The sequence below is a fragment of the Rhineura floridana genome, chromosome 9, assembly GCF_030035675.1.
Source record: "Rhineura floridana isolate rRhiFlo1 chromosome 9, rRhiFlo1.hap2, whole genome shotgun sequence".
Taxonomy (NCBI): domain Eukaryota; kingdom Metazoa; phylum Chordata; class Lepidosauria; order Squamata; family Rhineuridae; genus Rhineura; species Rhineura floridana.
In genome coordinates this window covers 53082918-53099806 of record NC_084488.1, presented here as the reverse complement: position 1 = coordinate 53099806, position 16889 = coordinate 53082918, and the positions used below count along the sequence as shown (strand labels likewise).

Genomic DNA, 16889 nt, shown 5'->3' with positions numbered 1-16889 from the left:
CCCCATTCCAACCACATAAGATTAAAATATTAATATTAAAAAGAGGGGGGAAAGAACAACAAAAATCTAGTCTTTCTTCTCTGCTTGCCACTCTTGCAACAGGAGACAATTGTTGGCATATCTCCTCGTGTCTGATGTTCTGGGTTACAAATGTAAGTTGTTTTTTTCTCCTAGCATCAAGAATCTAGATATGTTTATCTTCCTGCCATTAGAGGTGGGAGCATAGGGAAGAAAAAAAAATGGATCACTGTGTCAGATTCCTCACTATACCTGTCTTGGCAGTGAGACAGCCCAGATCTCTTGCACTATGAACAGCATGGAGAGAGAGTCAATCACAGGTCAGATTTTTCTCTATTTTGGTCCTAAGCAGCAATCAGAATACGGCAATAAAGACGTGGTGGTAGAAAAGCTGCCCTATTAATCATGGGAGAGAAATGACAGTACAGTTTACCCTGCCTGCCTATTGCTATTTGCGTGCACTACTCAAGTATATCGTCTGTCTTCTGAAGATGGTAATAGGAAATGACACAAGAATATTTTTCCCCACTGTCATACAAATGTTTATACACAGAATGCACACAGTATCATAGTAGTGTACTTTTCTGTGATACTCCTGAGGAGACAGAATTACTGCTTTATCATTGATTACTGTTCTACCACTGATTAGTCTACCACTGATTACCATTCCACCATACAATTAACATTTCCTATTTGTTTGAAATGGTACTGTACACTTATGTACCATTAACAGTATGACAATTTCAGAAATGTATATTTACACTTTTCACAAAAACAAGAGAACGGGCTACCACATTAAATTCTGGACATTCTACAGAGGAATGATGATGTAATTTATTACCTGCCCTTCACCGGTAGGTCCCTGGGTGGGTCATAACAATATAAAATACATTATTAACAACAGTTTAAAACAAATTACAATCACAACTAGAGAGGATTCTAAAAATATACATCTTGAGCGTCAAAAGCCAGGGTGAAGAGGTGTGTCTTCAGCATACGACAATGCCAGACACACCTCTATGTGGAGAGAATTTCACAACTGAGATGCTGCCACAGAGAGGCCCCTGCCAAACTTCTGAGGGTGGTGGAAATACCAAGAGGGCCCCTTCTGCTGATCACAACAGCTGAGAAAGTCTGTAGGGAAGGAAGTGGTTTTTCATGCGCACATCTGTATGCATGCAAGTAAAAAAAAAGGTGGGATATATTTTGCTTTCACCAGTGCATTCTTTGAAACAGAAACATTCATGGTTGTTGAATTTCAATACAAAACAAAAAGATTTTATAAGCTACCACACTGATGCAGCCAACAGTTCACAGCAGATTAAATGTATTTGGAAATGCTATGAATATAATTCACATAAATATGGATACTGTAACAGAATTCATTGACCACATTCAGAAATTACTGCCCATATTCTATAGTTAAGCAGATTTGTTTGTCTCTGGCTTCTGATTGTGGTTGCTTGGGAGAAACAAATCACAAACCCTGGTTCAAATGTAACAGTGCTCTGCGGTTTGCTTCTCTGCTCCAAGAAGGGAGAAGTTAAACGGGGACAATCAAGTTGTATTACATCAGCACACAGCTCATGCATCAGCCAACTTGCTTACCTATGGTTTATGCCAGCATTATATCTGAATGCAGGCACTGTAGCTGTAATCCACCAGAAACTACTTCAGTAAAGGCTTCACTGAAATGAGCAGGACCTGCACAATATCAAATCCCTTTCACATTTATTTTGTCAATGGGACCTGTGTGGGGAAGGTTTCTGAAATTCCCAGATCTGTGAATCAATGAAGGATTCTTTGATACACAGAAAGTTCACAATATGTACACTGTCTTGCTTTTTTTTTTTTTTTACTTCAGCTATGAGATATGGTGAAAATGCAGCAGTTAGCAAAATATTCCCATTCCTGGTTACTATTAACTAATCAATAACATGGAGATATTTACCTGTGCGTAAGTCTCCGGTGGCTAATGCAAACAGCAGTTTGTTGATCTTGAGCAACGCATACCTTATGATGACTACATTTCATCTTTAAGCATGGATCTTTAGCTGGGTCTAAAGCTAGAAACAATTGGAGAATTTTTTTTAAAAAAATCCTTTTCTACAGATGTACAGCAATTATAAGCCATCTAAATCTTTGCACAAAGAGTTATGAATGCCTTACTTAGGGGTCTTAAATGTGTTTCATGTTACATGGACCAGTACATTTTTTGAAATTCTGCATTATAATAAAAAGTATAATCTAGCACACAGGCACATTTAAGTAGCGCATAAGCATTGTGTGCTCAATCAGCTGCATCCTAAATACATTTCTTGTTATTAAGATTTCTAGCTTGGCCTTTCCTGCCATTGCTTTTCCGGTCATTGCCCTGCTGGTACATAAACTTTTCTGTGTACAGATTCATAGGAACTTGCTTTTCATGTGATAATCACAACTATCACATGACAAATTGGCAATGTGATACCTGCATCACGTGTTGGCTAGCAAGGATAGAAACTTGATTAGATAGGAGCGCTACTCATCAATTGGCAATTTTTTTCCCAAGTGAAAATCAAAATTTGAATTAGTTTCATGAATTATCAGAAAAGAAACTGAAATGGACAAGGATTAATTCATACCACTTTGTTCTGTTACAAGCAACATATAAAGTGAAATTTACCATACTATGTGATGCATAAACTTGGACTGAATTAATTTCTAACTTTATTTAACTAAATTTTTATAGCTTACAAAAAGGAGTCAATTAAAATGTTTTGATTAATACACAATTTTTCTTGCCAAGAAAGAATTCCTAAAAGCATATTCAACATGAAAAATATATGTTTAGGAAAATTATTTAATATTTACAACTTCCTGTTGGGCTAGTATTCTACCTATGATTTTCAAGACAACTTTTGCAAACAGAATTGTTGTAGACAGACTGAATAACTGAGGGTGTGATCCACTTGGTAGATACACTGGGCTGAGGGGCTTCAGGATGCAGCAGAGCTGCAACAGAGGAGGAAGGGTGTTAGCACTGCTGGTCTCCACTGGCCGAAGTCCTCCCCAGGCGCAGCTGGGAACTCCACCACCACCTGGGCACAACTGGGGCTCAGCCAGTTCAGCCAAGACCAGCGGAAGTGGAACCAGTGGAAGGCCCCAAAAGGGGCTGCTGGGGTGGAATGGAGTGGAGGGGAGGGGGACTTCTGCCACACCCTGAGCCTGTTTGGCTCAGTCCTGTGGCCCTCCATTCCAGCAGCTGCTAAAACAGGAAAAGGGGTGGCAGAAGGAAACATGCATTTTGCTTCCTTCCGCTGTGCTCTGCCAGCACAGCCACCGTCCTCCCCTCCCAGCAATGCCTAAGCAGAGGTTGGTGGCCCCTTCTGCTGGCTCTTCTGCCAGCCTCCTATGAGTTGGACTGTGCCCTATATCACCAGATTGGCGGCATCCAATGAGCCATTTAAATAAACTATATAAGCTGTGGATGTATATCTAAAATATAGAGTGCCTTGCAAAAGTAATCAGACCCCTGACCAATGCCTTCATATTAATGAATTACAAATTGTACATTGCAATTTCGTTCTGTATGAAATTTTATTTTGAAACACAAACTCAAAATCACTTATTGTAAGGTGACACTGGTTTTATGTTAGGAAATATTTGTAAGAAACATAAAAAACTGAAACATGTTGCTTGCGTAAGTATTCAACCCCTGTGCTGTAGAAGCTCCCAGTTAACACACGTGAAAGAAATTGCCCTGTCGAGGACACAATTACCTTACCACTGGCCTCCACCTGTGAACCATTAAAGTTGCTGTCACATTGCCAGGATAAAAGCCCCAGTGTTGAAGGATATTGGTCAGGCTGTGGATCTGAAGGAAAATGAAGACTAAAGAGCATTCTACAGAAGTAATAACAGAAGTAATACAAATGCATAGATTAGGAAAAGGATACAAAATAATATCCAAGTGTTTGGATATCCCAGTGAGCACAGTTGGATCAATAATCAGGAAGCGGAAGCTGCATCACACCACCCAGGCACTGTCAAGAAAAGGCTGTCCCTCCAAACTAGAAGGAGACTTGTGAGAGAAGCCAAAGTGAGGCCCACAATCACTTTGAAGGAGCTACAGTGGTCAGATGAGACCAAGATAGAGCTTTCTGGCAAAAACCCAAAGCGCTATGTGTGGCGCAAACCTAACACTGCCCATGCCTCAAGACACACCACCCCTACAGTGAAGTGTGGTGGTGGCAGCATCATGCTGTGGGGATGCTTCTCATCAGGAGGGACTGGACATCTTGTTAAAATGGAAGGAAGAACGGATGGAGCAAAATACAGGGAAATACTGCAAGATAACCTGCTTCACTCCACTTAAAAACTGAAGCTTAGGAGGAAATTCCCTTTTCAGCAGGACAATGATCCCAAGCACAAGGCCAAACCAACATTGGAGCAGCTCAAGAACAAAAAGGTGAATGTCCTACAGTGGCCCAGTCAAAGCCCTTATCTGAATCCCATTGAGAATCTGTGGTGCTCTTTGAAAATTGAGGTCCACAAGCAACGTCCAACCAACCTGAATCACCTGGAGTGAATCTGCCAAGAAGAATGGGCCAAAATCCCTCTGACACTGTATGCAAAGCTGGTACATGCCTACCCCAAAAGACTTAAAGCTGTTATTGCAGCGAAAGGTGGCTCTACCAAACAGTAATGTGTGTGGGTTGAATACTTACGCAAGCAACCTGTTTATTTTTTATGTTTCTTACAAACATTTCCCAACATAAAACCAGTGTCACCTTACAATAATTGATTCCGAGTTTCAGTGTTTCAGAATAAAATATCATACAGAATGAAATTACAAAGTACCATTTGTAATTCAGTAATATGAGAGCATTGGTCAGGGGTCTGCTTACTTTTGCAAGACACTGTAAATGTGTAGTATAGGAAATGTGCTAGACATGGATGATGAAGAAAAAAATCTGAAAAAAATGCTCATCAACATAAAGGCAATTTTAATTAAATATTGTGCCCCAAAGATAGTTGTTCTAATTTGCATTTGTTTACTTACTGGACCTAGAAATCAAGTTGCCAAAGAAGTAATCTAAACTACTAACACATACGACAGAACAAACAATAATACAATGTAATTTTCTCCAGGATCGGAGGCAGTATCACTTAACATTAACTCTGAAATAGATGAGTATTTTTTTAAAAAAAATTTGCATATCTAGTTTTCTTTCCCAAATGAGAAAAAATGTTATCGAGCAGGGATCTGATTTGGATGCAGTCAGTGGTTGCTGGGAACCATTGGACCTCGTGAGGTGGCTCAGGGGATCACTAGAGACAGGGGCAATTTGTTCTAATTCTCTCCCCATCCTCCTGCCTTGCAAATAAACTGTGTATACTCAAGTAATGCAGTCATGCAAATAAGCTTTTCTGGAGGGTGTAGAACTGAATATCAGCGACATTTAGCCTTTCAACAACCCCTTCAAGTGTTAGATCCTTGTAGAAGTGACTCTAAATTAATAAAGAATAAGATCCCTTCATTAAATTTTTTTTGTTCCTTTCAAAATGCAGTAAGTCAAATAAGATAACCCACCTACACATTTTAAAACCTACAGCCTGCATACCTCCTTTTTTTGTGGGCATATTATATTCAGAAACAAAATGAAAGCTAAGTGCAACATCTCTCAAAAGCTCACATTCCCAAACTCTAGCACTGGAGTAGGAAAGAGGGACTCTGTTAAATACAATAATCAAAATAAAACATAGCTAACTAGAGCAAGAATAAGATCTGTATGGGAACAATTTGCAGAGAGCCATAAGAGCAGCGGGAAAGAGCACCAGAAGATGAGAGGGATTAGAAAAGCTCTAAGAGAAAACAAGTAATCTCAAAACAAGTCCCGCTCTCCAATTCATTTATTTATAAATATATTTTTGTACTGCTATTTCGTTAAAAACATCAAAGCCGTTTACAACATTAAGAACAAAACAAACAACCATACAATAAATTCATTAAAAATACAATAAAAACAAAGGTCAACTATGCATTTTGAGTTCATGTCCAGCCTGTGCTGACTTACTAGCACGTTGGAACATTTAATTGATCTCTGAGGTTCCAATGAGTCAAAAAAGCTTCCTGGTCCCAAAACAGATGATGTTGCTGCCTGGGTTAATATTCATACTACAGAAACAGTATGAGCACTATGTAATCAATGCTGTAACTTCAAGCTCTTATTTAAATCAGTAGTAGGATATACTCCAGCAGAAACAGGAAGCTCTAAAACAGAAATCATAATTTGCTCGTGCTGACCAAGAAGAAAGAGAAGAATGATGGAGGTATTTGAGGGAACAGGAGACCCTCAAATAGACAAAGGTGGTGATGCTGGAAGAATTAAAATCATGAGCAGGAATACATGAGGAGATTAGGATAAAGAAATATGGGGAGGGAAGAACATGGATGTGAAGATAAGGACGGTGTGTGCTGGCTACAAGAGCAGACAGGAAGCCAGTAAAACAATTTAAAGGGGGAGTGCAATATGGTCAGAGCAACAAGAGAGGCAAAGTACTTTGGTTGCAGAGTTCTGCATAGGGTTCAAGAGAGCTGAGATGTGAGAGTTCAGAGCTCACATGGTTTACCTTGACTGCACAAATTGCCTGTCTTACTCCTCCCTACTAGAATGTAGAAGAAACAAACAAACTTGGGATCAGAGTTTGCTTTGCTCAAACAAGCCACTATCAATAAACCAAGAACAAACCTTGGCTACAGATCCTCACTTTAGAAATAACGCTAAGCCAGGGACCATGGTGCTACCACATAGGAACAAAGCAGGCTGGACTGCAGTATTCACAATAAACCATTAGTTATGATTTACCTTGATGTGCATACCAGGTCAATGGAAGGCCAGATGGAATTACATTAATACCTCAGTTAACAAATCCTCAGAAAAGCTCCTTTTCTTCTTCTGAGTGTGCAGGGGAGGGGCACACACTCTGATGTAGTCAGAATGTGGCTCCTTGTCTACTAGACTGTGGCTGCTGCAGGCAGTTCTCTCACGTGTTGCTGGAATGGCTTCACGTGTCTTGGACACACAGTTTACTGCAGACGTGTCTACTCAAGTGGAAGGGAGGGTGCCAGAGAAAGAGAGAGATAAATCAAGCACAGGATGGTGGTGGTGGCTGCCCCTTGCTTGCCTGCTCAACTGTACAGAGGAGAACTGTGCTCAAAGCTTTAGACTGCTATAGCAAAATGCTACATGATAAAAAAGGCAAAGCAGGCATCCTTACATGCATTTTGGAAGAAGCCTTCAAGTGGTCTATGTGTAAGGCTTACCTGACCTGGCCGTTTCATTTCAGACATGCATATTGTTAGTTTTGAATAAAAAGTTTGCTGAAATATGTTGAACTGCTCTTCTTGTTTGTGGTGCAGGAACCTATTCCTATTCTTTCCATGTTTTTCCTACCTGTGGTACCAAAGTTTCTGTTAAAGAAGCAATGTCCAGGAACACATGCACTTTGTTAACTGAGGAATTACTGTATTACATTAACTTTTAAAAAGGTTAGGAATTCTTTGTTTTCCACAGAAACAAAACACTGAACAGTTTTTAAAAGTTAGGCTTGTATTCCTTTGAACTCATTGAGAATTTGTTGCATCAGGGCTGCATTAAATTCAACTAAAAAGGAAACGTTACAACCATATTCTCAGATAGCTGTCAGATTTAGAGGCCCTGTGTAATTTCACTTCGTATTTCTCATACTTCCAGAAATGTGTGACAATGAAGACTTCATTCACTAAGTAAAATGCTGCCACAAAATGTTTTTTGTGTGTGCATGTTTTGTATTGTTAGGGACATCTCCCACCCACTCCAGTTCTGTTTTAGAAATACAATACTCTATCTTTCAAGGAACACAGAAAGGGCATTTACAGATAAGTGAATTAGAACTTGTAAGAAAGAATGAAAACCAGTACAATTTTATGCCTGTATAACCTGGAAAATCTCAGCAATCAATTTACTTTGGATACCTTGTTTTGATAACATCATATGAGCAGATATCAGTTTCAATAGGAGGCAATGATGTCAACACAAAGTCAAAAATATTTAGCTGTTAGAACAGGCAAATATTGTTGTGAGCACAAGTGCCATTTGGAGTTCTGCTAAAAAGAAGAAATATTTTGCTGTCAAGTGACTGATTCACATTTTTCTTATGCACAGTGACTTATAGTGAAATCTATTTACTAAAATAGTTGATGCAAAAGTACACTGGCATTCATTTTGATGGGGCCACCCCTGAAAAACTGTTTGAAAGGTTTGGGTGAGGCAGACACCATAACTTAATGAAGAAAGGACTTGAAGAGCAATTACATATATTTGTTTTTATTTATTTAAATATTTATAAACCACACATTCATAAAAAAGGCAATTTACACCATACAACAGCTTTCAGATCCAATTTAAGTTATAGAATATTGCTTTAAGAACCATAAATGTCCTACCCCAACATATATGTGAAAATACTTTCTCATGATATATACCTTTATTTATTGAAGTTTAATCTGCAAGGGATCAGGGTAAAGCCCTGTCATTTTCAGCTCTCACCCTTTGGAATTCTTTCCCTAGGAGTGTATACCTGGCACATCTACTGCAGTTCAAAAAATGGTAATTTTTCTGAAGGAGATATTTCCTAGATTTTCAGTTAGAAGCTTTCTAACAGTACAATGAGACTTTTGGTCTTACTGTGAAAACGGTCTTCTCTGTGCATGTCAAAGATGGTAGCAGGTGGGAAGGTAGCTCCACCTAGCAGTTGAAGGCAGAAGAGCACTGTTGATTTTTGCAGGAACTTCCTGTCTTGTGTAGCTCCCAGCTCAGTTCTTGATGATAAGCTAACTAATACTGAGAGCAGTGACAGGAAACACGACATATAACGTAAAGCAACAGCACTCATACACTCTCTGCTAGAGGCCTACAAGGTACCCTTGGTTGCAGCCCAGCCCTCCTAGGGAGTAGCCCTGATATCATATTTGACATGCACAGAGAAGACCGTTTTCACAGAAAGACGGAAAGTCTCTTCTCCTGTGCATGGAAAGATGATATCAGGTGGGGCACACCAACGCAGGGTGGGAATATTGCTAGGCTGAACTCAATGACAGTCAGAGAGGACATGCTGTAGCACTCTCCTCCCAAAGGCTGCTTCTGCAGACACATATGCATTATACTTGTAATTATACTTGTAATGTCTAATAAACGTATTGGGAGTGGCCCATGTGACCGCTCTACATATCTCCGTCAGTGAAGCATTTCTCGAGAATGCTGCCGTTGTGGCTGCTGCCCAAGTGGAATGAGCCACAATCCTGGCTGGTCGCACAAGTAGCAGCGAAGCATATGCCAAGGTAATACATGCTTTGATCCACCTAGCTAGGGTTGAAGTTGAAACCTTGTTACCCAGTGAAGCTGGATGAAACGAAACAAATAAATCTGTTTTATGAAAAGACTTAGTTTTGGAGACATATACTTTTAAGGCTCTTCTCACATCCAGTGAGTGCCACGCCTTTTCTGTGGGGTGGACAGGCTTAGGGCAGAAGAAAGGAAGTACTAACTCTTGTTGACAATGAAAGGTAGATAGAACCTTAGGACGAAAGGAAGGAACAGTGCGAAGTACTACCCTATCCTTATGAAAAAAAACAGAAATTCTTATCTAGAGAGGGCACTGAACTCAGACACACGACGGGCCGAAGTAATGGCCACAAGGAACAGATAGCAGAGAGATACTTGGCTTAAGGGCTCGAAGGAAGGTTTCTGCAGGGCCATTAAGACTTTGTGCAGATCCCAAGTTGGGAAGCGATGGACAGTAGGTGGCGCCGATACTGTTGCCCCCCTCCCAAAGGAAACACTTCAGGAACAGGTGAAAACCCAATGGTTTTGGGGGAAACTTGGTGTAGTGGTTAAGGTGCTGGACTACGACCTGGGAGACCAGGGTTCGAATCCCCACACAGCCATGAAGCTCGCTGGGTGACCTTGGGCCAGTCACTGCCTCTCAGCCTCACTGGGAGGCAATGGTAAACCCCCTCTGAATACTGCTTACCATGAAAACCCAATTCGTAGGGTCGCCATAAGTCGGGATTGACTTGAAGGCAGTCCATTTCCATTTTGGATAGGATTGACGACAAAGTCGAAGCCTGACGTCTCAACGTGTTTGGTCTGGGTTCCATTGTTAAGCCCTGCTGCAGGAATGAGAAGATCTCTTTAATACCTGCTTTACTTGGATTTATGCCTTGTTTCTGTGTCCAAGACAAGAAGGCTTTCCATGTGGCCTCATATATTCGAACAGTAGAAGGGCGTCTGGAGACCATTATTGTCTCCACAACTTGCATCAGAATGCCTTTCTTTAAGAGACATTGCTGTTCAATTTCCACACATGAAGAGCCAGCCAGCCAGGATCCGGATGGAGAAATGGTCCCTGCGAGAACAGATCATCCCTGAGAGGAATTCGCCACAGGGGATCTACCGATAGGTCGATGAGTTCCGGAAACCAAGGTCTCCTGGGCCACTAAGGAGCTACCAGCAGAACAGTTGCCCATTCGGCTTGGATTTTCTGGATTACTTTGGGGAGGCAGAAAAGCATATAACTGACCTGGAGGCCATTGGGCTGTGTCAGCATCTATTCCCTCTGCCTCTGGCGTCTCGTACCTGGTGAAGAACCTCTTTACTTGGTGGCGAAAAGGTCTACTTTGATCCTGCCAAAGCATGCCAGTATCACCTGAAAGGCCAGAGAATGTAGCTTCCATTCCCCCTGATGTATTTTCTTCTGACTCAAGTAGTCTGCTTGACTGTTGTCCTCCTCTCTGAGGTATTCCGCCATGAGTGACTCCAGATGTTCTTCTGCCCATTGGAAGATGAGAGAACCTTCTCTCTGGAGAAGGGAAGAACACGTGCCCCCCTGACGGTTCAAATGGGATTTGGCGGACACATTCTCTGTCCTGACGAGCACCACCCCCAATCGTCTGGAACGTGCAAAGTGTGTCAGTGCCAGGCGGATCGCCCGAAGTTCCAATAAATTGATTGGAAGCCTGGATTCCTCTGGTGACTATGTTTCTTGCACCATCTGACCATTGCAGATGGCACATCAGCCCGATAGGCTGGCATCTGACATGATCATTATATGTGGGGGGTCCTGGAATGGTACTCCCTTGAGTAGGTTGGGTTTGTGCGCCCACCACATAAAGGACTGACAAACCGCAGGTGACAGTAACACTTTCCGGTGTTGCCTGTCTGCTATCTCGCTCTGAAAAGGCAGTAACGCCCACTGCAGGGGGCGAGAGTGATGACATGCCCAAGGAGTTGTTTGGAAAGCTGCTACCATCAACCCCAGCACTGAGGCCAGCTGCATCACGTCTGCTGATATGGAGTCATGTGATACCGCAGTGCGTATCTTGTTGATTCTGTCTTGTGCCAGCAGTGTTGTCCCCTGTTGTGAGTCGATAGTGGCCCCCAGATGTACAATGCGACAGGAAGGAACTAAGTGGCTCTTGGTTTGGTTGATTAGGAAGCTGTGATCCTTCAAGCAGGCTAAGGTGATGTGTAGATCCTCCCAGGCCTTGCTTAGCAATGGGGACCAAATGAGAAAGTCGTCTAGGTAAGGAAATACGTGGACTCTCTGCGTCCTGAGGTGGACTACCAGGGCACCATGATCTTCATGAATACCCTGGGGGCAGATGACAGGCCAAAGGACATGGTCTTGTATTGAAAATGATTGTTCCCCACAGTGAACCTGAGGTTGCGTCTGTGGGGGGAGAAGATGGAGATGTGGAGGTAGGCCTCCTTCAAGTCAACTGAGGAGAGGAAGTCCCCTTTTCTCAGTGCTTCCTTGATTGAGAGCAAGGTGTCCATGCGGAACTTGCAGTATTGTATGTATTCATTCAGGTTCTTGAGTTTGAGTACCGTCCTGAACGACCCATCTTTTTTCGCGACTGTAACAAAAACTGAGTAATTTCCCAAAAATCTCTCCCCTGTTGGGACAGGTTCTATTCCTGATATTTGGAGCAGATGGGAAATCACTTGGAGGGTTCTTGCTCTTTTGACTTGAGCCACCAAGAGAGGAGATGGGACAAATTTTGCTGGGGGGGGATGTAAATTTCAGTCTCAAGCCATTTCTTAGGGTGAGTAATACCCATTGGTCTGATGATGTGTCTCTCCACCGCTGAGCAAAGTGTTGGAGGCGTCCTCCCACTGGAGGAATGCTGGCATCAGAATTGATGTTTGTTCCCTCGTGCCTGGCTTCAAACCCCAGTCTATTGGGAACATGTGGTTGGTCCTTGTGGAAGGGAGGGGGTGTTAAGTCCTCCTGTAGGGCGCCCCTTACAAACTTCCCATCCTTGAGCGGTTCTGATGGAGGAAAGGAGGGGAATCCCCTGCTGCCTTGCCTCGTGCTGTGGAAGGGCTCCAGGGGAGGAGGGGGTAAGGGGATTTTTTTTAAAAAAAAAAAACAGGAATGAGAAAATTAAGACAGGAAGGAGGAAAAACACAAAAAGATATAATACAAAGACATGAGACAAATATACAGGCCTGAACACAGAGCAGAGAAAGCGATAAACCATTGTGTGTGAAGGCAGAAGAGAACTGACCTGGGAGCTACACAGGACAGGAAGCTCCTGCAAAAATCAACAGTGCTCTTCTGCCTTCAACCGCTAGGTAGATCTACCTACCTACCTGATATCACCTTTCCATGCACATGAGAAACTATGCATGTCTACTCATAAGTAATTGTCAGAATTAAATAAACACGACATATAGTATGACTTAAGGTTCTTCTGTAGTTGGTTGTTTCAAGCTATTAGGTTTTGGTATATATCTGTATATTTATGTGCTTAGCAACATTTGTTTTTGACAGCACCTTCAGTAGGCATTACACCAATATAGTTGGGCAGATTAGCTAAAAAATATACAAGAATTGTGCATTGTGTGATAAAAGCATGAAATTTGGCACAGAGCTTGCTTACTAAATATTAAACAGATCTGGATATTGGAGCACAATTGATTTGGCTCCTGAAGAGGATTGTTGTTGTTATGCACCTTCAAGTCGATTATGACTTATGGCGACCCTATGAATCAGCGACCTCCAATAACATCTGTTATGAACCACCCTATTCAGGTCTTGTACGTTCAGGTTAGTGGCTTCCTTTATGGAATCAATCCATCTCTTGTTTGGCCTTCCTCTTTTTCTACTCCGTTCTGTTTTTCCCAGCATCATCGTCTTTTCTACTGAATCATGTCTTCTTATTATGTGTCCAAAATATAATTACCTCAATTTCATCATTTTAGCTTCTAGTGATACTTCTGGTTTAATCTGTTCTAACACCCAATTATTTATCTTTTTCGCAGTCCATGGTATACACAAAGCTCTCCTCCAACACCACATTTCAAATGAGTTGATTTTTCTCTTATCCACTTTTTTCACTGTCCAACTTTCACATCCATACATAGAGATTGGGAATACCATGGTCTGAATGATCCTGACTTTAGTGTTCAGTGATACATCTTTGCATTTGAGGACCTTCCTAGTTCTCTGATACCTGCCCTCCTCGGTCCTAGCCTTCTTGTGATTTCTTGACTATTGTCTCCATTTTGGTTAATGACTGTGTCAAGGTATTGATAATCCTTGACAAGTTCAATGTCCTCATTGTCAATTTTAAAGTTACATAACTCTTCTGTTGTCATTACTTTACTCTTCTTGATGTTCAGCTGTAGTCCTGCTTTTGTGCTTTCCTCTTTAACCATCAGCATTCGTTTCAAATCATTACTGATTTCTGCTAGTAGTATGGTATTGTCTGCTTATCTTAAATTATTGATATTTCTCCCTCCAATTTTCACACCTACTTCATTTTCCTCCAATCCCACTTCCAATATGATATGTTCTGCATATAGATTAAATAAATAGGGTGATAAAATACACCCGTCTCACACCCTTTCCGATGGGGAACCAATCAGTTTCTCTGTATTCTGTCCTTACAGTAGCCTTTTGTCCAGAGTATAGGTTGCGCATCAGGACAATCAGATGCTGTGGCACCCCCATTTCTTTTAAAGCATTCCATAATTTCTCATGCATTTTGAGAATCAAAGGCTTTGCTGTAATCTATAAAGCACAGGGTGATTTCCTTCTGAAATTCCCTGGTCTGTCCCATTATCCAATGTATGTTTGCAATATGATCTCTGGTGCCTCTTCCCTTTCTAAATTTAGCTTGGACGTCTCGCATTTCTTGCTCCATATATGGTAAGAGTCTTTATTGTAGAATCTTGAGCATTACTTTACTTGCATGGGATATTAAGGCAGTAGTTCAGTAATTACTGCATTCCCTGGAATCCCCTTTCTTTGGAATTGGGATGTATATTGAACACTTCCAGTCTGTGGGCCATTGTTTCCCCCCCCCATATTTCTTGACAGATTTTTGTCAAAATTTGGACAGATTCAGTCCCAGTAGCTTGTAGCGACTCTATTGGTATGCCATCTGTTCCTGGTGATTTGTTTCTTCCAAGTATTTTAAGAGCAGCTTTCACCTCACATTCTAGAATTTCCGGTTTTCATCATACAGTTCCTCTATGAATCAGACTATCATCCTGGCATCTCTTTTATAGAGTTCTTCAGTGTATTGCTTCCTTTTATTTCATCTCGGTAGGTCAGTGTGTTCCCCTGGTGATTATTCAACATCCCTACTCTTGGTTTAAACTTCCCTTTCATTTCTCTAATCTTTTGGAATAGGGCTCTTGTTCTACCTTTTTTTTTGTCCTCTTCTATTTCTATACAGTAACTATTGTAATATTTCTCTTTGTCCCTACGTACTAGTCACTGTATTATTGCAATTAGGGTTGCAACCGTGTTTCTATCTCCTTTTGCTTTCCTTCTCTCTTTAACACATTGTAAGAGTTTCATCAGTTATCTACCGAGGCCTTTTTCTCTTTTTAACTAGCAGTATCTTGTTGGATTCTTCCCTGATAATGTCTCTGACTTCACTGCATAGTTCTTCTGGTTCTCTGTCAACTAAGTTTAAAGCCTCAACTCTGTTCCTTATTTGATCTTTATATTCTTCTGGGATGTTATTTAAATTGTATGTTGGCATTATGATTGCTTTGTTGTTCTTCTTTAGCTTTACTCTGATTTTCGATATTACAAGTTCATGATCTGTACCACAGTCTGCTTCTGGTCTTGTTTTTGCAGAAAGTATGGAACTTCTCCATCTTCTGCTACCAATTATATAATCTGATTCCTATATTGACCATTTGGTGATGTCCATGTGAACAGTTGTCTTTTCGGTTGCTCAAAAATGTGTGTGAAAGAAACAAATTATTGGCTTCACAGAATTCAATAAATCTTTCTCCTGCTTCATTTCTGTCTCCTAAGCCCCATTTCCCCACAATTTCTAGTTCTTCTCTGTTCCCTACTTTTGCATTCCAGTCCCCCATGATTATCAGCACATCTTTGTTTTGGTGTGTGATCAATTTCTTCCTGTACTTCTGCCTAAAATCTCTCCAGTTCTTCTGTGTTTGTCGTTGGAGCATAGACTTGGATGATGGTTGTGTTAATAGGTTTCCCATTAAATCTCATTGATATAACTCACTCAGACCTTGTGCTATAGCTCCTGATTGCTTTTGCTACATCACTTCTCACTATTAAAGGAACTCCGTTTCTTCTTAATTTCTCATTTCCTGCATAAAATATTTTGTAGTTGCCTAATTGAAAATGTCCCATTCCATCCATTTTAATTCACTCACACCAAGTATTGTAATGTTGATGCATTGCATTTCTTGCTTGACAATTTCTAACTTTCCCTGGTTCATGCTTCTCACATTCCATGTTCCTATTGTGTACATTGTACAACTCCGGACTCTCCTTTCACATCTGTGCGCATCAGCCTCTGGGCTTCCATTTGGCTTTGACCCAGCTGTGTCATTCGTCACAGTGCTACTCGTACTTGTCTGTTCTTCCCCAGTAGCTCGCTGAGTGCCATCTGACCTGCGGGTCTCATCTTCCAGCACTATCTTGTCTTGCATATTGGATTCTCTGTTCATAGGGTTTTCATGGTAAGAGGTATTCAGAGGCGGTTTACCATTGCCTTCCTCTGAGTTTGGATGCATTTTAGTCTGATGTCTCCACTTTGACCATTCTACCTTGGGTGACCCTGCTAGGAATCTAGCCTCTTGGTCTAGACACCTGGCGGCACTGGTCTCAGCTTCTTTGACACTTTCAAACCCCCTCACCACAGGTGTGTGCATCCCAGAGGAGGATGCACTTAAGACGATAGCAGCCATTTTTCAAAATAGCCACCATGCACAAGTGCATCATAGGAGAAAATGAGGCTGAATCTATTTGTTGCATATTATAAGTTATGTTTAAATATTATACTGGGTAGTATTATCCAGTACCAACATTTTGCTCAAAGATACGTTACCCAGGAAGATGTACAATGAACCTATACATTAATATAGCTGAAGATTCAGCTCCCTTTATATCTCTTTTACTTGGCTTTATCTACATCTTGGCACTGTTTTGCATTTGTTTAAATTAATAATGTTTCACATTGTAAGAGGTTTCCAACAATACAAAGAACACATTCATATCTGTAGATGATTTGTTGATCCGTGTATCAAATAGACATTCAAAAGCATTATTAACTTCATTGCTCACTACTGAAAAGTCAAGGTTATTACATAACGAAATATTTAAGGGCAGCCTTAATATTTAACAAATATGCATTTCAGTTCAAATATCTGGATTCAATATATCCCAGCTATTAGTAAAGCAAATTAAATGGCAAGGTATCTATCCTACAGGTTATGTCATTATGTCAGGAATTAAGCAGGGCTGTGGAGTCGGAAGCAATTTTGGGTGGAGTTGGAGTCGGACTC

General features: G+C 41.1%; 1 protein-coding gene across 3 annotated transcripts in view; it reads right to left on the bottom strand.

Annotated features, from left to right (window-relative positions):
- The window catches only part of SPOCK3 (SPARC (osteonectin), cwcv and kazal like domains proteoglycan 3), a 253643-nt gene that overhangs the window by 137236 nt on the left and 99518 nt on the right, over window positions 1–16889 (bottom strand). For 2 of the 3 annotated variants that reach the window (XM_061584209.1, XM_061584210.1), the window contains one exon: window positions 1970–2084. The exons of the other annotated variant lie outside the window; for it this stretch is intronic. In XM_061584209.1, coding sequence (XP_061440193.1) covers window positions 1970–2084 — 115 coding nt within the window. The remainder of the gene's footprint in view (window positions 1–1969; window positions 2085–16889) is intronic. 3 annotated transcript variants of the gene reach the window in all.